The sequence below is a fragment of the Vulpes vulpes genome, chromosome 7 (assembly GCF_048418805.1).
Source record: "Vulpes vulpes isolate BD-2025 chromosome 7, VulVul3, whole genome shotgun sequence".
NCBI classification, from domain to species: Eukaryota; Metazoa; Chordata; class Mammalia; order Carnivora; family Canidae; genus Vulpes; species Vulpes vulpes.
The window spans coordinates 107734922-107762743 of record NC_132786.1 but is presented as its reverse complement, the minus strand read 5'-3'; the positions used below and the strand labels follow the sequence as shown (position 1 = coordinate 107762743).

At 44.1% G+C, this 27822-nt stretch overlaps 1 protein-coding gene across 3 annotated transcripts in view; it reads right to left on the bottom strand.

The window, feature by feature from the left end:
• WIPF3 (WAS/WASL interacting protein family member 3) overlaps positions 1-27822 on the bottom strand; it is an 82063-nt gene that overhangs the window by 14234 nt on the left and 40007 nt on the right. For all 3 annotated transcript variants that reach the window (XM_072764635.1, XM_072764638.1, XM_072764636.1), the window contains exons 3-5: positions 10445-10577; positions 8252-8383; positions 2108-2875 (exon numbers count right to left, since the gene is read on the bottom strand). In XM_072764635.1, the coding sequence (XP_072620736.1) occupies positions 2108-2875; positions 8252-8383; positions 10445-10577 (1033 nt within the window). The remainder of the gene's footprint in view (positions 1-2107; positions 2876-8251; positions 8384-10444; positions 10578-27822) is intronic.

Sequence of the window (27822 nt, the reverse complement as noted above, 5' to 3'; positions counted from 1 at the left end):
TGGACACTTGACTTCCTGAAACGATGACAACCACACCACTGTTCTCTGTGACAACACGTCCATCACTAACAACCTTTCTCTGCCCACCCCCCCACCTCTGCAGTTGTTCCTGAGGCAGAAATTGCCCTCATTTTGTTCAGGGAAAACTAAGTTTCACACCCAAAGACACAAGGAGAGAGGCCGGGCAAGCATCTGTTGCTGGCCTTGAGTTCACCATTCCGGTCTTCCCCTCCTCGGAATCAGGAGCCACTAGGATTGACTTATTTCCAAGAAGCAAACTCAAGGGGGGAAGGGGCGACCGTGGCTGCTGACCTCTCTTCTGGAGGAAAAGCTGTCCCTCCACATGGTAAGGGAATAACATGGCTGAGCCCCAGCTCCATGCAAAGAACCTCAGGCACAAATTTTCTCACTGAATATTCATAACAATCCTGTGTGAAAGGTCTTATCATGATTCCCGTTTGCCAAAAAAAAAAGGAAAAAAAAAAAAAAACAACAAGTTTCAAGAACCATTTAAAGACTGGGCATGAGGTTACCCAGGAGTGAGTGGAGAGGCCTGGTTGCACTCAAGTCTCTCTGAATCTAAGGCACTGTTTCTTTCACCACCCCATTGAACACTTCTGGCTCATTGGGACAAATGCTGGCCCCTATGGCGACCCATCAGTTGAAAAGAGAATCCCTCGAACCTTTACCTCTTGTGACTGAGAGCCTTAAAAATATTCTCGCCCTTTGTCTCAGAAATGCCTTTTTAGGAACCTATCTTTTCAAAATACCCAAAAGGTGGATGACAATTGCTATAGAAGTGTTTCCTGCATTATTATTCACAATAACAAAAAATAGAATCAATTTAATACCAGAAATCTGGTAAATACTGATGATCATATTAATATGCTTATACGTGAACTTTAACAATTGGAGGAGACTGCCTATAATGTAATATTAAACTAAAACAGCATAGAAAATTGGATATTCAAAATAGTATTAACTTTGTAAATATGTACATATTTTTGAAAAAAACGAAAGGAAATATACGCCAAAATGAAAGGAAATATACCCTGTTATTTCTGGGTGATCTTATTGTACATGATTTCAACTTCTTTCTATTTGCTCTACAGTCAGCTTATATTATTTTCAATTTGAGGAACTACATTTAAGAAACCTTCTGCATCAAAAGATATTCTTTAAGACCAAGGAATTTGTGTGCGTGTGTGCGCGTGTGCGCGCATGTTGGGATGTGTGTGCATGTGTGGATGTGGTGTTTGTGGGCGTGTGTGGATGTGTGTGTGTGGACGTATGTGTAGGTGGGTAGACTTTCCATTCAGAAGGACACCAGAGGTGAATGAAGCCTTCCCACTATGTAGAAATCAGTTACAGGCCTGCATGCCCACCCAAAATCCTCTCTGGTAGGTATGTGAAAGAATTATTTTTAATATTTGGCTTGAAATACAGACCCTTAGTTTTCTCGAATCAGCACAAAAACCTGCCAAAAAGAAGACAGAATGCTAATCCAATCTGCTGAGGGCCAGTGCAGATTGTGGCTGGGAGCCAGACCGTAGTAACTGAGGCAAAAATTACACCAGAGACCTGGTTCTGGAAACCAACTGCATCCCCAGGAAGAGTTGAGTGTATGCATGTTGAGAGTAAGAATAATTAACCCTTCTCTAGAGCTCAGTGTTGCCAGGCCCTGCTCCAACTATCAGAAGAGGTGGGAACTATTGCTTTCTCCATTCTGCAGATGAGAAGGAAGCACAGAGAGGCCAAATGATTGCCCAGCGTCACATAGCTAGTAATTGTAAGGTGATCAAAGCCAGAATGGCTGGCTTGTGGTCTGTATGATCTTGGACAAGTCTTTCAACCTCCCTCCCCCTTGCTTTCCTGTCTCTAACATGAATACAACATAAAGTCCCATACAACAAGTTTTATTGTGCTTCATGAGGGGCACTGAGAGCTCTGTTCGAAAACAAAATCCAGGAGTTAAGACATCTCAAGGTATTCCCCAGTGGCTCATGGGAGTAGGCCTCTGGTTGTGTCTCTAGCGACTTCATAACTACTGGTGAGGGTTGAGTGATTCTCTGATATGGCCACCCTGGACCAGGAGAGTGGTGCTTACCTGGGCCTCGGCCGGGCCTCTTCTTCTGCAGGAACATCTGGGATCCCGGAGGGGCTGGTGGTACCGGCAAGGCCTGCGTGCCGGACTTGGGTGGCTGGGCCTGGAAGCTGGGAGACTTGGGGGGCAGCAGGAGTGGGGCTTCACCACTGTTGTTAGCTCCTGGCAAAGGAGGCGCAGGCACAGAGGACCTCGGGGTACAGGAGGCATAAAGAGGGGGTGGAGGTGGTGGAGGTGGTGGGGCAGGAGGCTCCCGAACATCTTGGGCAGGGCTGGCAGCCTCTGCACTGAGCCCGGGATACCCACAGGGTGGGAGAAGAGGGAGTGGTGGTGGCATGGGCGGCAGGTGCAAGGGGGCTAGCTGAGGCTTTGCTGCTCTGTCACCGAGAACGGAGGCCAGGGTGGGTGGGAGTGGGGTTGGGAGAGGAGGTGGGGGAGGAGGGGGAGGGGGAGGTGCAGAGGGGAGAGGGGGTGCAACCCCAGGGGGGTTCCCTTTGGTGAGCGGGCCAGGTGGGGACACCAGTGGAGCTTTGCTGGGGGAGGATGGGGGCAGGGGTGGGGGGAGCGGGGGAGGAGGTGGGGGTGGGGGTGGGGTGGGAGGAGGTGGGGCAGGCATGCTGGGGCGAGGAGGGACTGTCCTGGCAGCGCCATGAGCCTCAGAGGCATTGCCTAGCCTCGGAGATGCAGGGGGGTTAGGTGGGCCCCCGAGAGTTTTGATGGGAAGCCGGGGAGAAGGTGCGCGTGAGCCAGGGGCCTGCCCTGTCTTGCCACCTGGAAGTGAAACAAGTTCTGAGTTAGCTCAGAGACAGAAGAAGGAGAAACCCAAATTTGCGGGCAGTGATGACAGACAGCATGATGTCAGTGACCTGCATGGTGGATGCTCTCTCCTGCAGGTTCACCCAGAAGCTGTCACAAGGGTGCCAGCCGGCCGGGCTCCAGGGGCCTTGCCAGCATTACTGTGCTGTCCTTCTCTGAGATAAGCCCAGGTCAGGCCACCAGCCTGCGGTGCAGAACCAGCTTTCCTGTTCCATCTCACCTCTGCCCTCAATTGCCAAGGGCGTCGGAGTCTCCCAGCCCAGGGCCCTGGGCCGTGCTGACCTCCTTCACCTCTCCGTATTTTAAGACCACCCTCACACTCGTTCACCATTACCCACTAGGTCAACCCAGTTGGGTACCCAGCCTTCACACCCCAGTTTGAATCCTCAGGTGTACCCAGCAGAAGCTCCTTGCTAGTGAGGTTTCCCTCATTTCCAGAATTTTGTGAATAAAGGGCTTTGTTTCTGCAGAAACAAAATCACAAGCTTATTCCTTGAATATCTAAGGTAACTCAGAAGTCAGTGGGAAGACACCTTGCCTTGGGGATCATGTCCAATGACCCTGAACCTCCCAATTCCATGGTCTCTGGAAGTTCAAATCATCTTTTCTGAAAGATCTGCCCATTTCCAACAGGCTCTCTATCTCTTGTTCTCCTGGCTTCCTCACCCATAGATCCATGAACCCCAACTTAAAACCCAGTGCTTCTTTGGAATTCAACAACAGCACACACTCCTCACAGTGACGTGTGCTTGGTGTACTTCATGGAAGACTGGGTGGAGGTGCTCCCTAGGAGGGGCCCCAGCACTCTGGGCACAATGCCCACTATACTGCTACCTCTTCTCCTTTTGTTCCTCTCTCACTATGGAGAAAAAGGGTCCTCTCCCCATTTACTAAAGCATGGAAGTTCTGCAATCACTGCTTAAATGTGTCCTTGGAGCATCACGGTCCACTCAGGAGGCATGTTAAAATATTCTTTCCAAATAAATGTTCTCCTTAATGGAATTCTGGGGAATGTGTCTTTTCCTATATTCTCGCACCTTTATATTTTATAACCCCTATGAAAACATGTGGAGAACATTTGAAAAGATGGTTGCTCCTCATAACTACAGATTCCTGGGTGTTGCAGAATAAAAAAAGCAGAGCTTTCAAATCAGATTATAAACCCCAGCATCTGGTGGCGGTTCTGAACTTTTCAGCTGAAGAGTCTCCAGTTGTGTTTACCCAACCAGGTACAAGATCACCCCCCAAAGTACTTGATGCCAAAAGCCAGGCCAGTCAAAGGAGGCGTGGTGGGGGTGACACTATGGCTGACACTCAGTGGGCAGGATGGTGGCATCTAGCTTTCCAAAGGGATGACCCTCCTCTGGCTATGGTGTGACAGTTACTGGGCAGCACTACTCATTGCAAGTCTCAGCGCTGAAATGGCTGCTCTTGAGACAGGGTGGTGATGTCACTATTCCTCTGTTGAGGATTTTCTTTGGGGCAGTTCCAGAAGAGATGTCTTTGTACCGATGCATCTACCCTGTCTGACTCGATCCCCTTGGGGTCTAAGGCAAGCAATGCCATAACAGCTGGCTGACTGTGACCAGGAGTGAAGGCCCCCACTTGGCCTTTTTAAGAACAGGATCTATCACCTACAACTCTAACGTTAGACATTTTACGTGAGGTCCAGGGCAGGTGTCAGGCTCAGGGATTCCTGCCTCCAAGGTCTCAAGCCTGTTTCCATAGTACACAGACATGAAGATGGAGTACTAAGGCAGTCCCTAACAGGCTGAGGCCTCCTTCTATGTCTACTTGAACGTGAACTTTAGAGGGATAACAAGTTTGAGGAGCAGAATCAGCCCCTGAGTAACCAATGTAGACCTTTTATGTGACTAAATATAGACCTTTTATGGGACACCCTGTACCCAAGATTCAAAATCTCTTTGAAAGAGTCAGTTCAAAGTACAGAAGCTTCTGTTTACTAAGCAGCCAAGCATATGAGAAGTGAGCAAACCTATTTTTATTGTGACATGAAGAGCAGAGATGAGATAGGCACAAATCCTCATCTGGCTTTGTTCATGCCCACTCCAGGATGAAGCAGGGAGCCGGCGGCTTGCACTTAAAGCAAGACCCACGGGGCAGAGGAACTAACAGTGTTAAGTGCAGGCCAGGAACCCAGGTAGCATGGGGCCAGTGGAGGGAGCCAAGGGAATGAAGGAGGAGGCTTCATTCACCTCCTCCTGAATCATTGGATTCACCCTAAATCCAAACAGAAACACAAAAGGAGACATAAAGCAGGTGGGGAAAGCCCAGCCTGAGTGCACCAAGAGCCTGGGGGTTATCAAAAGAGGAAATACGTCTTCTTCCTTCAATCTGTGTATGTTTCCAGGAGACCCTAGACTGTATGGAAGTCTCATTACATATTCCATAGAACCCCAACTCAGTGGTGTTTACTCATCCTAGCTTTTTTTTTTTTTTTTACTTTTTAAAAAGATTTTATTTATTTATTTGAGAGAGAGAGACAGAGAGAGAGAATTCTGAACTGGAGGTTGGGGCAGAGGAGGAATGGGAGGGAGAGTAGAGAAGCAGGCTCCCTGCTGAGGAGGGAGCCTGATGTGAGACTTAATTCCAGGACCCTGGGATCATGACCTGAGCTGAAGGCAGATGCTCAGCCACTGAGCCACCCAGGCGTCCTCCATCTTATTTTAATGATCACCCCTTCAGAGCTCTAAGCCAGGGCCACATTATGACTTTTGAAGACATTTTATGGGTGCATTGCTACAATGACAAATATAATCTTTGACTCTAAAGGCTCATGTTTTTTTGTTTTTTTTTGTTTTTTCTGATTTAAAAAGATACCCAAACATTTTAACGGGTTGCCAAAAGTACTGTGAGCACTAGGCTTTTGTGTTTTCTGGGCCTAATGGCTCTAAGTAACCATGCTACCCACTTATACATTCCATTCAACAAATACTTACTGAGCACCTACTATGCCTCAGGCATTTTTCAGGCAGTGAAAAAAAACTAGTTCCTGTCTTCACAGAGCTTACTTCAGAGAGAGAAGACAGAAATAAACAAATAAACCAGTAAATATAATATGTCAGATGGTGACAAGTAATACAAGAAAACTAAATCAAGGTAGAGGGGAAATGGACTAAGGGGGTGGAGCTGACATTTTATATGAGTTGATAGAATAAAGCCTCACTGATAGGTCGATCAGGTGCCATATGAGCAGAGACATGAAGGAAGGGAGAGAATGAGCCACATGGACACCTGAGGAAGAGTGTTTCCGGTCAGGGGAGCAGTCAGTGCAAGTGCCCAATGGCAACAACATGCCTGGTGTGTGCAAGAACAGCAAAGAGGACAGTGTGGCTGGGAGGGAGGGTGTGTGCTGGCAAGAGTGGTGGGCAGCATCTTGAGAGAGGTAGCAAAGGCCAAAGTCCTTTTGGCTGAATGACCAGGGGCTGATGGAAGGGTTCTGAGAGAGGAGAGCCAATGGTCTGTCTTACTCTAACATGGCACCCAATCCATGCATCTATTCCTTGGCTCCCTCCTTGAGTTTCCGTCCTGTAGACGGCATCATCAGTCACTACACTATGGATTTCCATCTCCTCTGCAGATATTAATCCTTGTCTTCACAGGGTGGCTCAAGCATCAGACGTTCGTATCCTACTGTTGATAGGTAGGAATGGCTGGCTTCCTTCGGCTGCTCCCTGTGAAAACTGACTGGGGGCTATTTCTCCTATCTTTACTTCTGTGAGGAGAAACTAGTAGACGTTTTTCATCCCACAAGATGCTTATTTGATACCGCTCAGGAATTTCAAAAAAAGAAGGCAGCACTGAAAAGTGCCAAACCCGTAGCAAAAAAAGAGGAAATGAAATGGCCTCTGAGAAGGTTCACACTGGATCTCAAAGCATCCTAGGACCCTTATCTTTGCTGGACTTTATCAGTAGGCGACAGCAGCAAATGCACCCCATTATGTCGTACAGCCACAGAGCCCACTAAAAAGGTTAGCAAAGCCACATGGTAGAAAATTCTAAACCAGCAATATTTGGGACTTGATATTCCCTGATTTTTTTTTTTTATATTCCCTGATTAATGAAATTATTGGAGTTTGTTTCAGCTTGCTGGCTAAAGAGAACAATAACAGGAAAAACACTTCTATTACACACAATAAGTATATATTTGCCCAACTTTAAGGCAAGGCTTTCAAAATATCTGATACCCACTAACACATAAGTGACTGCAGTAGACTGCAGAAATGGCCTTGATTATCCACATTTCCCTGATTCCATAATCTCTGAAATATGATTTTGCAGATCCTCTCATCAAGAGGTGAAGTCTCTTTCCCCATCCTTGTTTTCTGACTGGCCCTGTGGCTTGCTATGGACAAGAGGATGCAGTAGGAAGTAACACTGTGCCAATTGCAAGACTAAGCCTTAGGACACTTCATATCCTTTTGTCATCTCTATACTTCTGTCCTCTCTGTTGGCCACCACAGGAAAGCCAATCCCAAATAGTTGGCTAGACACCGAGAGACCATGTGGATCTGTCAGGCCAGTGATTTCAGCTGAGGCACCAAAGATATAGGAACTATAAGATTAGCAAAAGACCTGGGGCACCTGGGTGGCTCAGTGGTTAAGCATTTGTCTTTGGCTCAGGTCATGATCCCTGGGTCCTAGGATTGAGTCCCGGATCTAGCTCCCTGCAGGGAGCCTGCTTCTCCCTCTCCCTCTGCCTATGTGTCTGCCTCTCTCTCTCTCTGTCTTTCATGAATAAATAAAATAAAATCTTAAAAAAAAAAAAAGATTAGCAAAAGCCACTTACCCAAGCTGTATGTACCAGAGGGAGCCCAGCCGAGACCACCCTAAATTGCCAACCACAGAACTGTAAGCTAGATACATGGTTGTTTAAGGTCTCTAAGTTTTAGGGTATTTTGTTACACAGCAATACCTAACTGATAACAATGACGGATACATTACAGTGGAGTCACCAAGGTTTTTCTAATGTGATTTATATCTTTTGTCTATACTTTGCAGTCTGGGCCCCCATCACACCATTGTTAAACACTACATGCTATGGCAAGTCATTCTTCAATTATTACAATGGGGTGACTGACACAGGATGATGATTTGCAAGATCCCTTGGGAACAATGCTTTGAATACTTCCAGTGCATGCTCCCAAATCCATGATCTCCTGCTACATACAACTTTGCAATAAAAACACGTCACTTAAACTTGACACTAAAAACATGTCACAATCCTCAGGGCACATGAGGCTTGCCCAGTTGGTTCTACATGTTAAAGAGAAAAAGACCATGAGGTAGCCAGTCTGAATTTTCTCTTACCTGCCAAATCCCTCTGGCCGGCTGGTCTCAACACAGGAAAGCCACCAGCAAACAGATCTCCCAGGGCTGGCGGTGTGCTTCCACCTCGAGAGTTTGCAGATCCCCCTCCTTCTTTGTTAGTTCCTTTAGAACCTTTGTAGAGAAAAGGCACATAGATGAGGACTTGTGAGCAGAGCAGAGCTGCTCGTTCCCAGCCTGGGACTGTGGTCCAACACCTCCAGGGACAGCCTTCCTGTTCTCCCATTCCAGCATTACCCTTCTAGTAGGCATTGTTCCCAAACCCCTCTGCAGGGACACCCCACAGAGCCGTGTGCTCACGCCTGTCTGCTACTCTCTCTGGACCTACCAAAGACCTGACCATCGGTAGCTGAGCTCCCTGAAAAGGGACGGAAACAAAGGGATCTAAATGCTGCCATTCCATGGATGCCGGTGGGGAAATTGACAGCACCTTTTAAATGGGAGAACACCCAAACACTGGGCCTATTTTCAACTCGATTGTTATTGTGGGAGGACCAGACAGAGAAAACCCACAGATTTAGTTTAGTCAGTAATTTTAACTTCTTGTCCCCAGAGTCTGGCCCAAAACTGCCAGCAGGAAGTGAAGGTCTGTGATGATTTGTGCTTTGGCCTCTTCCTTCTCTGTCTCCCCAGCTCTTACTCCCAGGGCCCTGCACCCTTCTCTGCATCTTTTCTTCTATAGAAGAGAAAGCTCGTAAGACCCTGCAGAGAAGTGTCACAAATTCCGTCCTTCCAGATGTGTGTGATGGACTAACTCCATACAATGAAAAGACATTTGGCTTAGCAAGAAATGCTCACAGCCTGAAGCTAACTTGCACGGAGGAATCAGGGCACAGTGCCCACTGGTGGATGAATGTGTTTATAGATGATTCCAACTATTACTATACATTACCTATCCAGTGGAGTGATTAGGGAGTGAGTATTCCAATCAAATGGGTTTATCTGGTAATTGGGCTTAACCAGTTAGATAGCGGGTTTAGCTGGAAACTCATTTTTATTGCAATTTTTGAAAATATTTCTTAAGGTAATTTATCTATCCTTGTGTATTTACTATATAATTATGGATGCTAGATACTACTCTATTTTTAGGACTATCTTTGAGAATTAGCATCATGCGCATCATTGAAAACTATATGAAGACATAATAAGAGATGATGTTGATAAATTGTTCTGCATAGATTATTTCAACCTTCAGCAATCTTGACAAAAAAAATATTATTACCGCCCACATTTTGTAGATGAGCGGACTGAACCTCAGAGAAATTCCCAGATGTGCCCAGTAGCAGACTCGGGACTCAGCCTGGGTCATGGGACCCAAGCACGGGGCCTCTCGTACTCTGTATATAAAAAGCTGCAGTCATATGATTCTACGAGAGAATTCTGAATACATCTTTTTTCCTCATGAACACCAAACCTTGGCATACTTTAATGTTGAGACTTCGATTTTTCTCTCATTGAGTTTGAGGACTAGGTGGACGCAGGGTAAGTGATCTGTGGAGGGTATCACACCGTGGATAAACACCGAGTGGAGTACCCGGGTGATGGAATGTTAGCCAGCAATAAAAAGGAGCAAAGACCTGGCACATACTACAGCATGGATGAACTTTGAAAACATTATGCTAAATGAAGGAGCCAGTCACAAAAAGGCCATAGTGTATGGTTCCACTCACCTGAATATCTCAAAGTGGCAAATCCATAGAGTTGGAAGATAGATTTAGCAGCTTCCAGGGACTGGGAGAAGGGAGGAATGGGGAGTGACCCCTAATGGCTGTGGGGTTTCCTTTTAGGGTGATGAAAATGTTCTGAAGTTAGACAGAGGTGATGGTTGCAACCACATTGTGAAGGTGCAAATGCCACTGAATCGGATGCTAATTTTATATTATGTGTATTTTATTGCAATTTAAAAAAGTTATCCCCTCATGTTTTGCTTATTTGTTTGTTTAGCATTTGAACAGTGGTAGAAGATACCCTAGAAACCATCTGTCCATCTGGAAAGGGAGCTCTGATTCTCTTACCCTTGTGGCTTGTACATCGTGCAAGTCTGCGATGGCCTAAGGTGCAGTGCACCTGGGTAACAAGTGGGGCCCTTGCCCTGAGCAAGCCAGGGGTGGCCTGGCTGAGCCTCACGTGGCCTGCCCTTGACTCACAGCAGGCCTGGCCCAGCTGCTCACTTACTCTCGATTTGTGGGGCACTGCGGTCATTGATCTGTGTGACTTTTCGTAGGCGAGTTCCTTGCTGGATATCAGCCAACAACGCACTCCGACCTTTGGGGTCCACCTTTCTCAGGCTGGAAGTGTCTGTGCCTACCTGTAAGGGAATAAGAGACATTTGATTATAACTACATATAATATCATAATCTACTGTTTTCTAGGACAACCTCCTTGTCTCTTCCACTCCCTTCTGCCCTTAAAAGTCTTTCAATTTGTACAGCTCCTTGGGGCTCTTTTCTATCTGCTAGATGGGATGCTGCTGGATTTCACAAATCCCTGAATAAAATCAGATCTTTATTTTTTTTTAAATCAGATCTTTAAAATTTACTCAGTTGAATTTTGTTTTTGAACACTTCCATTGTAGCTTGAGCTGACATGGCAGGGGTCTCTGTAGGCTCGATGAACCACGGAGCATCAGAAAAAAACATATGGAGGTTGGTGGCAAATAAGGGGAGAGGGAGGGTTGCACTGGAAGACACAGCCAGGAGGAAACACAGAAGGTTCAGACCATGTGCACGGAGACCTGGTTAAACATTTCTCAAAGCCAGAAATACTTCTTAGCACCTGCTGTATAGGAGATACCATGTGTCTTTGGTTTTCTGCTGAAATAGCACCACTTCCTCCTTTTCTGACCCCCCAGTCTAAATAAGGCCCCCCAGTGTTCTCTCTCAGGGTACCATATTCCTTCTTCCTCCGCAGTTTCTACCACCTTGTATAAATTTATATTTATCTTTCCTTGTGGAAAATTTCCATTTGTGGTTATGAATTTAAGGTTCACCACTCCCACATGACTCTGTCAGAAAAAAGACCTTGTTCCTTTTGTTCACAAATGTATTTCCAGAGAGTATAACAGGACCTGGCTGCAGATAGGCCCGTGACTATTTACCAGAGGAAGGAACGAGTGGGCTAGACCCAGGATATATGCGGTACACTGGCCATGCCTTCAAGGGCATGTGTGTGTGTGCCAGGGAGACGGGACACACATGAATGGAATTTAAACCACTATATAATGCAGCCCAAGACATAAGTCCCACAGGGAGCAAGGCCACCAAGAGTTCATAAATGGCCATGTTTGTCACGCTGCAAGACAGATATGGGACTTTAAGATGGTCCTGAAGTATAGACAGGATTTACAAATCCTTGCTAGAGTCGTTTCCTGTTCAGAAAAGGACAATTCATCTTTGTTGACTATACAGTCAGAGACTCTCCAGTGTCACAGATTAGAAACAAGGGTAATTGTGATTTTAGCGAAAATGTGCTGAGAGCGCATTTTCACCGGCTGACTCTACAGCGCTGGTAACGCATCTTCCACAGGCTTTGAAGGGCATAAGTTTCAAAGTTGGATTCTTGATGCCTGGAAACATGCTTTTTGAACCCTTGAGAGGGGCTCGTGGGTCATGGTCAGTAAGAGAGCGATAAGCAAAGGGCCCCAACCCTAATGATGCGTGTTTTTTAGAAGGCATTATTAATGCACATATACAACAGGGAATTTCTCACACAACATGCTTTTTAAAAGTCTCTCTATATACGCTATTATGTATCAATAAATCATTTTAAACTGCAAAGTTTTGTGATTTTTAAAGTCTCCTCATTTTATTTATAAGTAGTTAATGACAAGAATAAAGGGCCAACAGAAATATCATGACCCCAGTCAAGAGGGTATGCAAATTTTTGCAAAAATCTAGCATTACAATCTCAGACATGTATCATGGTCAGGGATGAGGAGGGAGAGAATGCTTTGTAGCTTTCTTCCTAGTTACAAGGTAAGTCACACTGTGAATTATAATGATAGTCATGGTCCAACTCAGATGATAGCCTTGGGAGAAGGCAAGGGTTAGAACAGTGTGTTCTTCTGTTTAAAGAAGAAGCTGGACCCATGAACAAACCTTAGTGCTAATATTGCTGGGGTGGGAGGCAGGTCATCTCACCTAATTTTAACTTGATTCTTTAATTTACTACAGAAACATATCCCCTACTGCCCAATCTTGCCCATCCATCCCAAGCTTTTCAGATGAGGGCTATGGAGAACGTTGTATGTCCTTGGGATAATGTTAATTTGAGTACCTAATTAGCAAGGGCTTCAACAGGTTCTTGACAAATGCACAGGGCAGATTTGTTGATAAGCACCTTCCAAATCAGCAGGAGGATATGGCGAATCATGTCACACATCTACGTGCTGCAGTTCAATCTGCTGGACTGTACTGAACACTCCGTTGGCTTCTCACTTTACTTTCCTGCTGCACTGTCAGCCCTGATGACTTTCCACTAGAGGGCTCTCCCTCCCCTGATATTGATAAGATGTCAGTCAATCCTCTCCTGTGAGGTCAAGAACGAAAAACTTCATGCCTAGGGTCACCCTAGAGACTGAGGCTTAATGGGTTTTTGTACAAAAGGACATCTAAAGACATATTCATTTGCACACTGAAAACTGTAGTGCACCGTGACAGTCAAACTACTCCACCTGCAATATTTATTAACGATTCACTCATGATTTGCTTTCTTACAAAACCCTAAAAAGTCTTGTTACTGTGGTTACGGGACACAGAAACAGAAAAGAGAAGATTTCCAAACGTTCTTTTATTCTATGCACATCCTGGTTATTAGCCACTTCACTAAAAGCATAATCAACAGAGAGAAAGCCACTCCTGGACACTTTTCCTGTGGTAAATATATCCACCAAACATGCTTCCCTCACTCCCTGTGCACACACACACACACACACACAGAAATCCAAAACATTACTTCTACATTTGTTCTAGTTCTTCCTTGACATTGCTATTGAGTGTGACTCAATCTGTTGAGTTCCACACAAACCTTTTGTAGACTCAATTCCCCCATAGTGAGCTCCAAATGGAGTAGCTTGGATCCTAAGAAGATGCAAAGTAGCAGAAGAGCAATGCAAATTAGCCCATCCTGAGCCGTGCAAAGGCTGAGGAGCAGAAGTGAACCAATAAGATCACATAGACAAAAACTGACAATTTTAATACAGCCAAGGGTGGTGACGCATCTCTTCTCCCATCTTGATAAATTAGAAGCTTCTGCATGTCCCTTTGTCATCCCAGCTAATGAGCTGATCAGGTTTCAGTGTGGTTGGGGGTTGGGGAGGGCAGTCCAGCCCAGAGATGCAGGTCCTGCTGTTTGTCACTCGGCCACTACATGCCATTCCCGCATCTGTCTGATTTCATACTGATTTCTGTGAGAAACACTGATGGAAAAAAAAAATCCAGCTGGCTAATCCAAATCCAGCAGGTTGTTTGTCTCAAGGATGATCTAAACCCTATCAACGTCTTACAATTTCAGCTTTGCAGCTTCCGAAAGGTACATTCTCCAATGTGGCTGTTAAACCTAAAATTAGTTCTCAGGTTTCCAGGCACACAGCCTGCTCATTACCTTGGCCCTCAGCCCACTCCTGCCTTCCAAACTTGGGGACAGACAGCTCTCAGCAGCCAGGGTACTTGGATTTCATGACCCAACCTGAAGCCCCAGGACAGCCTGAATGGCACTGCCTCCCCTGCCAGCACCATCTTGACGGAGGAGAACACAGAGGGCCTGGGACCCAAAAGAGAGACATGAAATATTTTCAGAGAAAATGGACGCAATGTTCCTGAACCTCCCATGTGCTTAAGTCAGTCTGTTCTAGGGATCCCTGGGGCGCTCAGTGGTTGAGCGCCTGCCTATGGCCCAGGGCCTGATCCTGAAGACCCAAGATCGAGTCCCGCATTGGGCTCCCTGCATGGAGCCTGCTTCTCCCTCTGCCTGTGTCTCTGCCTCTCTCTGTGTCTCTCATGAATAAATAAATAAAATCTTAAAAAAAAAAAGTTCTAGAATGAGGTGTACTGGGAATCTAACAGTGTTAGGTCTCATTTTCAGAAATGCAGATATGCCATTAGAATCCACAGCGGAAAGAATGGACCCTGAAACCTCCTTTTCTAAAGCCTGGTTTCCTGAACAACTGCACACAGACCGTGAGGTTCCTTAGAGGACACAGCTGCCCAGTACAGAGCCACGTCCCCTACCAGGAGGATTAAAATGGCATGACAGGTCCAAAATGGAGCCACTTGCCCCCAAGACAGCAAACCAAGACTTAATTGTAGTTTCAGGTCCTCCTGGGAATGTGACCATTATTCAGTCAGTCTGGAATGACCCCACCAGCTTAGTGAGGTAATCTGTGTGATTGACCCCTGTCCTTCCCTCTGCCCTTTACCTTGCCTGAAACAGTCCTTTCCTTTAAGACTTCCCTGTCACACCTGCTTTCTGCCTTTATTTTTTAAATTTTTAAAAGATTTTATTTATTTATTCATGACAGATGCAGAGAGAGAGACAGGCTGAGATACAGGCACAGGGAGAAGCAGGCTCCATGCAGGGAGCCAGATGCGAGACTCGATCCCAGGATCCTGGGATCACACCCTGAGCCCCCCTGGTGCCCCCAGAAATAAGTTTAGTCTGTTGAATTTTGTGTTTTAACAGGAGGCAAAAAAGAATTAGGGCCCTTTCATTGGAGCTCTAGGTGCGTCTGTTCCTATTCTCTACACCCTCAGAGAAGTCCATCCCCTGGAATGGAGTGACCGGCTACTGTAAGCGGGCAGCTACGTCCTTGTCCCTGTGCCTGGAGGCCATCTCGACCCTTCTCTCTTCCTCATTCTCAACAGCCACTCAATCACAAACTCCTATTGGTTCTTCCTGAGCGATCTCTCCGGAATCTGGCTCCTTTTCTCCACCCCTCAATGCTGACTTAAAGCAGGTGATGGGGGTTCGGCACAGGCTGCCCTTAAATATACCACTTTGGTATATTGTTTATTTTGAATTAAAATTACATAAGAAACAGCCAATAAAGGACACTGACGGTCCTCTGTCCTCTGTTAGCAGGGAAATAAATTTCCCATGTGAAAAGTACCCCCCTTGTACCAGGAGGAGAGGAGACATTCTTAATCCCAGAAGTAGGAATTCAAGGCCTAGCGGGCTGCATAAACAAACCTTGTTACTTCTTTGCTAATTTACTACCCAAAGCCCAAACTTCTTTGCCTTGTTGATATGTCTAAAAACAATTTTTTTTTGAGAAAGGGAATGCATGCCTATGTGGGGTTGAGGGAGAGGAAGAGAGAGAATCTTAGGCAGGCTTCACACCCTGAGATCATGACCTGAGCGTAAATCAGGAGTTGGCCGCTTAACCTACTGAGCCACCCAGGTGCCACTATCTTGTACATTCTTTAAAAACTTACTGTTTTTTTGTCTAAAAGGTCTAAAAGTTGCCTGCTTTGGTCACTTCTTTGAATCTCCTGTTTCTAGGAGCTCCTATACATACAAAATAAAATTTCCCCCCTGTTAGCCTGTCTTATGGCAATTTAATTATTGGACCAGCCAAAGAACCTAGAGGGGGAAAAAAGAAGACTTGCTTGCCCCTCTATAGGTCACTATCACCTTGGGATTCCATCTACCTGGTCTTCAAACCTCCTGTCTTCTTGCTCTCCTCCACTCAGCTCTCAGAATGACCTGGATAAGGGACATGTCACTTATCATGTCCCTCCCCACCATAAAACTTTCTGCTGGCTCCCCACTGCTCTCAGGTGCAAGTTCAAATCTCCATCACACTGTGCAAGTCCCCCCACCCTCGCTTCTTAGGCATTCCTTACTGCAGCTTACCCCTGGATCTTAGCTTGAGCTAATCTCTCTGCTCTTTTTACACTTGTCTCTTGGCTATTTTCCAGGAAGACTTCTGATCCTGGAAGACCAGGTGAAGAGCCCTTTTCTGTTCCTAGAGCAACATGTTCACCATTAGCAGAGCACCTGCCACCCAGATCATGTCACTCTGCTCAAAACTTGCTGTGTTTTTCCATCTCACTTGGGATGAAAAATTCAAAGCCCTGATTAATATGGTCTACTGGGCCTAACTGCATTTTAGCATGCTACCCTGAGTTTACCTATAAAAACCAGCATTTTTCTACTCACACCATGTTATAAAAGCAGTTCCACTGCTTTTGAATCTCCTGTTTCTAGGAGCTCCTGTATACAAAGCTGTACTTGTGGTACTCATTTTTAGCAATACTGAGAATTCTGATTTTTATATGGATTTCAAGTCACTTCAGTAGGGAATAATCAGAAGAAAACAGAAGAATACAGGCTGGGAATACAAAGAGTAGCAATAAAGAAATATGGAGGAGGAGGGATGTAAGGTGTGTATAAACAGGACCCATGGATGGATTTTAGAGGCAGAGATTAGATTTTAAGTATACCGGAGCCATGAATTTATAAAGGCAGTCAATTTATGGATAGTAGATTGGACAGGGACCAAAACACACCTTTAAATTTCTGTGAGAGTTATTTTAAAAGTCTGTATCACAGCAAAATGAATTTGTAAGTATTTCACAGGAATTGCTAGAGAGAGGGACCATGAAAGGAGGACAAAGAGAAATCAGTAGAGCAAACCTGTTATTAATATGACTCAATAATAAGATTTGAGTGTTGACTCTGTGCCACTGGATTAGGAGTTGGGGATACAGTATGGGCAAGACTGTGAGGATCCTGTTCTCAGGCAGTGCATCTATGTATGTGTGTATGTATATATATGTATATATGTGTGTGTACACGTATTGCATACATGTACATATAGAGGGCCTACGTTTGCACCTCTTTTTACTAAACACGAGAAATCAGAAAAGGATTTTTGCTTTTGCAAAAAGAAAAAAGGCAAAAAGTAAAAATAGTGTTCAGTGTTTGTTTTGCAGTGAGCCTTACAGAAGCAGCCTGGACCTGGAGCGGCGCGAGCAGAGCCACCAGGCTCCTTGCCTAGAAGTAGGCTCAGCACCTTACCATCAAGCTGCCTAGCTTTGAACTGTGTCTGTGGGCACCTGGGCTTTATCTCCATTTATGTTGTGCACCTGTTAGAAGACGTGTTCTAAGGTATTAGAACCTTAAGAAGCCTAAGAGAGGTTACATTTTGCTCAAAAGTGTTTCTACATAAATTAATGGCAGTTGCTTCCTCAATTTACAACATTTTGACTTAAGAAAGGTTTCATAAGAACTCTACGGCCAGATATCGGGGTAAACCTACATTCCTTGTTATTTATTATTTGGACCTGAGACTCTGAACTGGTCTCCACAGCTAGGAGCCCAATCTATCCTCAAGACTGCCCTCAGATAACTGTATTTAAGGCATCTGTTGTCTGACTCTCCTCAAAATGCTTCCATGACTCTCCATTCTGCACCAAATCAAAGAATCTAGCCATACTTCTTCCCCCCAAGGAAACTTTCGACCTTATCTTGTCCCTTTTGACGAGTTAAAACTGCTCCAGATTTCTCCCATATTTCTTTTTCTACTTCCAAGCCTGTGCTCATGGTCATGGTATCATTTTTAGCAACACTAAGAATTTTGCTTCTGCTTCTTCTGGGAATGCTCCCCTGACCCTCCCCCTGCCCTGCCACACCTGCCCAACCTTTTACTTCTCTTTTAAGCTCTACATCAAAAACAGTTTACTTTACAAAATCTTTTTTTCTTTTAAACTTCCTCAAATCAATCCTTCCCTTGTTTGATCCACACACATCCTCCAAAGTGCATGGTAATTCCCTACAGTGCTACTCAGGTCTTTCAAATATTAAAGTTTTTATACACTGTTCTTTCCATTTATTTACTTACTTACTTATTTATCTTTACTCTAGGATTCCATTCATATGAGATTCTAGAAAAGGCCAAACTAGAGACAAGGAAAACATATCAGGCATTTTTTGGAGCAAGAAGGTTCAATCGGTGAAACACTTCCCAGGATGCTCTGATGACAGGCAACTGCTATTATACATTTGCCAAAACCCATAAAACTTTACAGCATAAGCAGTAAACCATACGCACGCAAATAAAAATAATCGCTTAGGAAGTTGCTGTATCCCGGGAAAGAATGCAGAATGTGACAAAATTATCCAACTGTGTTACCAATGAACGAAATAAAAATCTCACTGCACTTGTGTGAAAAAAAGATACTGATAAAGTACGTTTGCAAAGGAGTTGAAACTTTTACGAATGAAGGCAAACGGACTGCACGTAAAGCCTGGATTCTGAAAGACCGTGTCATTTCCCACAGAGGTGCTGCCTAACAATCCTGCAATTGCTACCCATGCATACTGGTTTCCTGGAATTGGGACAACTCATAGGTGACAATCGGAGGCTGCAAGACATCTCACTGTTGGAGCAGGAGGTTAAGGATAAGGGAGAAGAAGAGAAAGTCCCAAGGTCCGGATACACACCCAGCAATCAAAGTGACACAGGTCACTTTGGACAGAGCGTTGCCAGAGTTTGCCCTGAGGGTCCAGCAAAGACTGGAGTCTCTGAATTCCCAAACAGTACTGATGGCACAGTGCTTGCTCCGTGGCTGGCTCTTCCCTCATGGCCAGGCCAACAATCCTTGGGTTCAAATATAAAAATATCCAGCTCCAGAGTTCCTGCCACATCCTGCAAAGCTCTTTGGGGCCCAGGGACAGTTCCTGAAACTCTGGAAATCTGGGGTCCACGTCGTCGCCCTGGCTACCCTGGTGGACATCTGTTCCGGCGACTGTTGAACACTGTCCTAGAACTCGTTCAACCTCTTCATCTGGACACCTCATGTTTGGTCTCAGAAGTTCAAGTTTTGAACTCCAGGTGCTTTCCCTCTCCGCCTCCCCCTGGACGAAAGCATCCTATCACCACCGTTTTAAGACTCCTTTGAGGTACACCCAGATTGAATTAGAAAAGAGCTAAAAGGCCAACCACCATTTCTCTGGAAGTGAGATCATTTGTCTCTGCCATTCCCCCTTATTTTTGTGTGGAAATTCTGGACATGCAAAAGCTAAGCCATTCCCTTTTTAATAACCAGCATATCCAGCTGTTTTTTTTTTTTCAAACTGTATGAGCAACCTAACAGTATTTTATTAAAATGGACTTCATGTAACCTGAGCCTCTAGATCTCTGACATACGTCTGCTCCAACAAAACATGCAGCGTGGGCAGAGAAGTGCTGCCTTGCAGGTTATGCCACTGCCCCTCAAGCTGTCTTCACACTTTTTAACCTTTGGTCACCCCATCCCTAGAGATGGGAATTCAGCTCAGCGCCCTTTCTCTCTTTTTTCAATGATGCCAACATTCCCAGGCTTTTAAAACTAAAATTTAAACGATGAGAAAACCTGATTTTAAAACCTATATTGGATCTGGAAAGAATAACCTTGTAAATGAAAAAAAAAAAAAAAAAGGCCAGCCTTAGGAGTCAAGGGCTTGGCATTAGGAGTTGCTAATAAATAAAACATAGTTTGAACAGTGTCTCAAAAACTGGCTGAGTTTTCTTATCTTCCTGGTTTTTTTTTAAGACAAAAAGAAACATGCTCTTGTCCCAGCAGATTAATCTGCAAACTAATGACACAACACTACTGTCAACTGCAGCATTACTGGTCCTGTTAAAGGCTTTGTCTCTTTGACCTGAACTGAAACCTATGATTCCTTCCTTTCTTCCATTTGAAATAACCAACTTTCCCTGAGACCTGGCTCCGTCTTTTCACTCAACCATGCACACAGGTGATTCTGGAATCTAGGTACTGAGGCTGGGACATGCAAAGGCTGACAATAATGACAGCAATAAGACAAAAGATATGGGACGGCATCCATGGGTGCTAAGTACTTGGCATGTATTAGCTCCTCTCCAGGGCCCTTGAACAACCAGCCCTGTGATGTAGGTACCGGCTATGAGTCTTTTTTTTTTTTTTTTAAAGATTTTATTTATTTATTCATGAGAGACAGAGAGAGAGACAGAGAGAGAGAGAGAGAGAGAGAGAGAGAGAGAGGCAGAGACACAGGCAGAGGGAGAGGGAGAAGCAGGCCCCATGCAGGGAGCCCGACATGGGACTAGATCCCGGGACTCCAGGATCACGCCCTGGGCCGAAGGTGGCGCTAAACTGCTGAGCCACCCAGGTGTCCCAACCGGCTATGAGTCTTATGTCCACTTTACAGAGGAAGTGCAGAGGGGAAGCACGCTGTTTACTGCTAGTGAGGGGACAGTGGAAAGGTGGGGCCAGGCAAGGCCGGGTCCCACTGTCACCATGCTGTACAGCCTCTTTGTCATGACAACACCTAGGCAAACAGTGTAGGCGAAAATCCAGGAATACACGGCCAGCCTGCAGCTGGGGGGGGTGGGGGGGGGCGGTGGTCAGATTATTTTCTGGCTTGTGACCACGGTAGATGTTGCTTCACAAGGAGTGTGACAGCCAGAGCAGGAAGGAGGGGGCAGGGAAGGGGTGTCAGGAAAAGGAAGGGAGGGTGTTGCTGCTAGGAAGGCTGGGGACCAAGGAGCTAAGTGCCAGGCCTCTGCCAAGGCCGGAAAGGACAGCCGGAGCTGAATGATGGACTCTGAGAACAGTCCGATTAGTGAGCCAGTGGCCGTCTTGGCAGGAGGACAACTAAAAGCACTTAAAATGGAAACTACGCCGAGTAACCCAAGCTCCGAGGCTGATACCTCAACTGTAAACAGCTTGTACCTGAAACTCCCTCGTCAGGTAACACGGAACCTCCTGTGGCTCAACCATGCTGGCCCACCTCTTTCTTTCCACATGTCAGCCCCCTACTCTCCTTTTACACCTCCCCTGCTGGCTGCGGGGCAAAATGCAGGGTTTTCAGCTGGGGGCCTCCCTTTTTTGACTCTGAAATAGAGGAAGATGTTGAGCACTGCTCAAATATGAAAGGACACAAAAGTGACAAAAAAACAACCCAGAGGAGGGAATTCCAAAATTTCTAGAAGGCCCAAGATGTTCCCAAAGTGTTATACCTATTATATATGATAACATAAATGGATCTAGACTTTCTTTTCTTAGGTCCCTTGCCTGGAGAGGCCAGTGGAAGCTGCAGGATCTGGATGTGGATTGGATACTACCAAGTCCACTAAAAGAATCTTATATCTGGATCTGGTGATACTCTCATCATTCCAGAACCTGCTTCCCCATGTCTCTGGTGGGCCCCTACAATACTGGACCTGGGTGCTCCTCTATCACTCTGTCATCACCCTGGACCACACTCTAGTTCTGGGCGCTGCTGATGAAGGGTGGAAAGCCCTTTATGGCAACTAAAGGATCCTTTGTTGGCCTTCAGGCCTTCAGGTTTACACTCTGCCTAATATCTCTGTGATCCACGCTGCTCACATCCTTTGTTTTCCTTTGGGCCACTTCTTTTGGAAGTGTTGGATGCTTTTAGCATCCTCAATGGCCAGTTGGCAAGAAGATAGTGTGGTATGGTGGGAAAAGCTGGGCTCAAGGGTCAGTTTTACAATTTACTATTCTGTTCTGGCTAACACTTAAGGAAGCAACTGAGTCCAGTTTGCCAATGGCTAAGTAGTCATAATACAGTGAGTCATCCAAGGAGGAAGCCACCAGCCTTCCATCAAGGAGAGACAGCCCCTCCTTACAGTTAAAAATTCCCAGAGTCCCTTCACCTTGAATGGGATCCTGGATCCATCATTTCTTAGTGGCATAACTTTGGCAAGTTACCTTACCTCCATTTTAGAGACATTTTTAGAGACAACATTGGAAACACTTAACTATGGTTACATAACAGAAGGCAAATGTTAATCATCCTTGACTATGAAGAAGCTGATAGAATCAAGTAATACATAAAAAGAATACTAAACTACACCTAAGTGGGATTTATTCTGAGAACACAAGCCTGGGTCAATATAGGAAAATCAATCAGTAAAGCCTAGCATATTAAAGCCCATTATATTAATACTACTATATTAAGCCTACTTTCTAAAGAAGAAAAAAATCACATGATCACATCAATTGAAGCAGAAAAACATCTCACAAAATTCATCCATCCGTGGTAAGTAAAAAGTCTCATCAAAGTCAGAAGGAAGGGAATTTTATTAACCCGAAAAAGAGCATGAACAAAAACACTATTGCTAACATTGCACTCAGCGATAAAATGATAAGATCAAGAATGAAACAAAGCTATTCCCTCTTATCACTCTTCTTCAACACCATAAGTGGAAATCCTAGCAAGTACAATAAGGTAAGACAAAGAAATAAACGGCAGATTGAAATAAATGCAGATTGAAAAGAAATAAATAAACTTGTCCCTATTCACAGACAACATGATTTTCCATGTAGAAACTTCAAATAGGCAAAAACTCCAGAACTAATAAGTGACTTAGCGAGGTCATAGAATGTAAAGTCAAGATACAAAAATCAATCATGTTTCTTTATACTAACAATAAGCAATTGGAAACCAGAATTTTTAAGACTCCATTATACCTTAAACTAGCTTTAAGTACAAATGAAATACTTATGTAGTAATCAAAAAATGTATAGAATATGGATTCTAAAAGCCATGAAATTCTCATGAAATAAAGAAGACCTAAAGAAATGAAGAATTATACTGTGCTTATGAACTGGAGGACTCCACACAATAAAGATATCAATTCTCCCCAAGTTGATCTATAAATTTAATGTAGTGGCAAGCACAACCCAATACGATTTTTAAATATAGACATATTGATTCTAAAATTTATATGGAAAGGCAAAGGAAATAAAATAGCTAAAACAATTGTCCAAAAGAAAAATTGGAGGGCCCACATTATATGATTTTCAGACTTACTATAAGCTATAGTAATAATGATGACATGGTACTGGCAAAGGACTAGATACACAGAATAAAAAAATAGAATAGAGAATTCAGAAATAGATCCACACAAATATGTTTAATGGATTGTTGACAAAGGTGCCAAGGCAATTTAATAGAGAAAGGATAGTCTTCAACAAATAGTGCTGGAACAACTGAACATCCACATGCAAAAAAATGAAACCAAACCTAAGCCTTATATCTTATGTATAGATGAATTCAAACTGGGTCATAGCTCTAAATGTAAAATCTAAAACAACCACATTTTTAGAAAAAGAGGAGAAATCCTTGTGATCCAGAGGTAGACAAAAAGTTCTTAGGCAAGACACCAAAAGCACTACCCATTAAAAAAATTGTCAAATTGGGCTTTATCAAAAATGTAAAACTCTTGTTTTGGGAACGACACTGTTCAGAGGGTAAAAGACAAGCTATAGTTTGGGACAAAATATTTTCAAATTGCCTCTGCAACAGAGGACTTGTATCCAGTATCTAAAGAATTTTCGAAACTCAACCGTAAGAAAATAAAAACCCCAGTTAAAAAAAAGGGGGGCAAATGACTTCTATTTTATGAAGGAAGATATAGAGAAGGCAAATAAAAACATGAAAAGATGTTCAATATCGTTAGCCATTAGGGAAATACAGATTAAAACCATGATGCGATACTTCCTCACGCTTGTTAGAAATGGCTACATGGAACAGAACAAAACCAAACCCTGACAGTTGCATGTGCTGACAAGAATGAAGAGCAACTGGAACTCTCACAAACTATTGATGGGATTGTGCAGTAGTGTAACCGCTTTAGCAAGCAGTCTGGCAGTTTCATATAAAGTTAAACATACCCTTAACATATGATCCTTACTCCTGGGGATTTTCCCAAGAGAAATAAAGACTTTTGTTCATTCAGCAAACTTGTACACAAATGTTTAGACCAGCTTTATTCATAATCGCCAAGAATTAAGAACATCCCAAACGTCCTTCAGTGGGTGAATGGATTTAAACTTAATTTTTTTAGAGATGTAATGAATGAATGAATGAATGATTTAGAGCACAAGTCGGGGTTAGGGCAGAGGGAGAGGGAAAGAGAGAATCTTAAGCAGACTCTGCGCTGAGCGTGGAGCCAGACATGGTGCTGGATCTCACCACCCTGAGATCATGACCTGAGCCAAAACCAAAAGTTGGACACTTAACCAACTGAGCCACTCAGGTGCCCCTTGATTTAAACTTCAAAATACTACCCAGCAATGGAAAAATAAAAAGGAACTAAAAAGGAAGAACCCTTGATATACACAATATGGATAATCTCAAATGCATTATGCTAAGTGAAGAAGCTAGGTTCGTAAAATCACACACTGTATGATTACAAGATGTATGTTTATAAGATGTTCTGGAAAAGGCAAAGCTATAGTGACAGAGAACAGATCACAGGCTGATAGGGGTTAGGGATAGGAGAGGGTGCAACTACAAAAGGGTAAGAGCAGAGAGTTTTTTGGGTGATGAAACCATACTATATCCTGATTGTGGTCAAGGTTAAACAAATCTCTATGTGTGTTGTAATTTAGAGAGGGGTTACCCTCTCCCCCCAAAAGGTCAATCTTTAAAAAATAAAAATAAAATTAAAAATGCAGCTGAGAAAATCTGGAAAGTGGAAGAGAGAAAAAAGATGGGATAAAGGGTAAGGCACCAATGACCTCATTCCACAAAACAGAGGGTTCAAGAACCCACCAAGTCAAATGCTGACCAAAAGCAACAGAGGTTTAAGTATATTCTTTAAAGTTACAAAGTGTGATGGTAAATTTATGTATCAACTTGCCTGGGCAAAAGTGAGCCCACAGAGCTGGGGAAAACATTATTTCTGGGTGTGTGTTCCAGGGTGTTTCTGGAAGAGATTAGCATTTGAATTGATAGACTGAGTAAAGAAGATTGCCCTGATGATGCAGGTGGGCATCATCCAGTCAGCTGAGGGCTGGAGTTAGAACAAAATGGCAGAGGAAGGGCCATGTCTTGTGCTTGAGCCAAGACATCCACCTACTCCTGCCCTTGGACATTGGCACTCCTGGTTCTCAGGCCTTTGAACTCAGAATGAATGATATCATCAGCTTCACTGGTTTTCCAGTCTGCATGGCAAATAGTGACTCCCAGCCTCCATAATCGTATGAGCCAGTCTCTATAATACTCCTCAAAAATATTATTTATTTAGAGATTGTAATTTAAATCAACCAGATTACTTCCCCCACCAAAAAAAGTGAATACCATTAAAATGCTCAAACTATACTCACACTCACACTGCTGCTCTTTTGTTATTGTTGACTTTCTGTACTGGTTATTTTTTAACCATGGGCACGTGTTAATTTGATGTGTCCACTGGGCTGCTCATCAAGTGCTGGTTTCTGTTCATTTGCAGAACAGAGATAACCTACCCTGAGGGCAACAAGTGACCCAAGTCCTTTCCAGCCCAAGTGACCATGTTTGTCTACTACCCCAGAGTCTCTCTGACCCTTTATCACTTTATGGCCCTAGAGTGAGTCTTTCGGAATAGGAGTAAATTTGAACACCCAGAAACAACCACGTTTGATGTTTCTTCTAGGAAGAAAGGCTGACATTTCCCCCAGCCTCAGTTTAGTTGTGAACTATCTAGTTTGGGTATGTGTGAGGCCTTCATGGAATGAGGTGACTGGGCCAGGAAGTACTGCTGGCAAAGAAGCTAACATGAACATGTCTTGGGAAGAATAAACCATTCTGAATTCCAACTCCCTATGGGGTTTCAGAGGGGGATCTATGGAAACCATGGAGGACCAGAATAGCATTCCCCTCCCATTTCAGCAATCATGCCAGGCTCTTCCCAGTACTACAGGCTGAATCCCTGCAAAACATCCCAGGTATTCTCTCTCCAAACCCATCACCCCATACACAACCAGAAGATATGAATTTGTTCCTCAAACACCATTTTCATCAGTTCCATTTCTGGTTAAGAAGATACAGTGGTTCTGTGGCTTAAACACACCATCGCCATGAAGTACTTTCTGAAAACCCTAGTGGGTCTTTCATTTGTCTGATCTTTGCCTAATGCAGCCCTATAATTGCAAACATTTACAGCTTACATGTCTTTCTATATATATATTGTGACATGTGTGCTTCCCAGCAACCCTGAGGGGTAAATGTGAGTGCCTTCCTTTATCACCACTTAAACCCAGTTGAGTGCGGTATGCCAGGGATTCAATTTGTATTTGTTTGACTTTTGACTATAAAGCACAACATTTTGTTCCAAAGCTTTCTACAAAGACAGCCTCAAATTGCTGCTCTTTAGGGGAACGATATCTAAAATGAATAAACAAGAAACAAACTCTCCAAAATAAGTAAATGTCAATCAAAAGGTGGCATAAAATATTACACTAACAGGTCAAAATAAAGGATAAAAAGGAAATAAGGCAGGAATGCAGAATTAAGACCATCTGGTCTTCACTCCCCACCTCCTTTCTTACATATATATTTAATCCTCTTTTGTACAGTTCTGTTTCTTTTATTAGGAAAATATTTGTTACATTTATATGTATACGGACAAAAAAGCCAAATATAAGTAAATATAGGAAATTATCTCCATGCCATAACCTGCAAGAAAAGTATAAACTCTTCTTGTTCTTCTAGCTTTGTCAAAATGAGGCTTTGTGCTCTCATTCATTCAACAACAACAACAAGAAAATCAATGAGCATCTCCTACGGGCAGGAACAGAGCAGGGGGGCAACCAGATACTTGCACATATCACTGGCTGGATAAGACTCAGAAATGTGCCAGCAGACCAGAAACACCTGGAATCTACTCAATCCATCTCTGGGCCTTGCTGGCTGGCATTTGTGCAACAGAGACAGGTCACTTCAGAATGTGCTGAATGGAATCTTGTGAGATCCCAGGGATATGTTTCCAACTGGCTGCTGAACATCTCCATTCACGGGTGCCACTAGCATCTTAAACTCAATGCATGCAAAACAAACTCATTCTCCCCCCCATTTTACACCCCCCCCCCCCCCCGCCAAGTGCATGTGTGGACACACTCACACCTGCACTCTTGTTATACCTCTTGTAATACGGATCCTTTGAGTCATGCAGGCTCAAAGCCAGGAGCCCCCTATATCACACTGTTGATAGTCTACAATTGGTTAAACTTGCCTACTATCAACTTTACTTGCAAGACACATTTCTAATTCCTACTGCCCTTTCTAGTCTCACCACCATATTTTGTGTTCACTCTTCGCTTCTCGCCCACATCCTCTTAAACCACGGCTCCGTTCTTAGCAATGGGAGGAGGTCAGCCTTCGGGTGTGCAGGTGGAGGTGGGAAGTTGAGAGTTACAAATTTAAATGGTCTTCTGATGAGACTCTTGCTTTCAAAATCTCCACTCTCTAGTTAAACTTTCATGTTGTTTCTCCAGTTTTCTTTACATCTAAATGAGGTACCTGCAGAATTAGGATAAAACTCACTAGGCCTGGTGTTCCAGGCTGTCCAGAATCTGACCACGTCCTTTTTCTACCTCGCACCCCACACATTTTATATACTCCCCATGCCCGCTTCGTCCCCCATTCCCTGTATTGGTCATGCCTTGTTATCTCAACGTCAGTACCCATGCATTCTCTCTGCACACTATGCTCTTCTCCTCCAACTCTATCAACTAAAGTCACACTTATCTTCCAAGGAGCAGCTATGAAACCTCTCACAGGAAAGCCTAAACTACTCC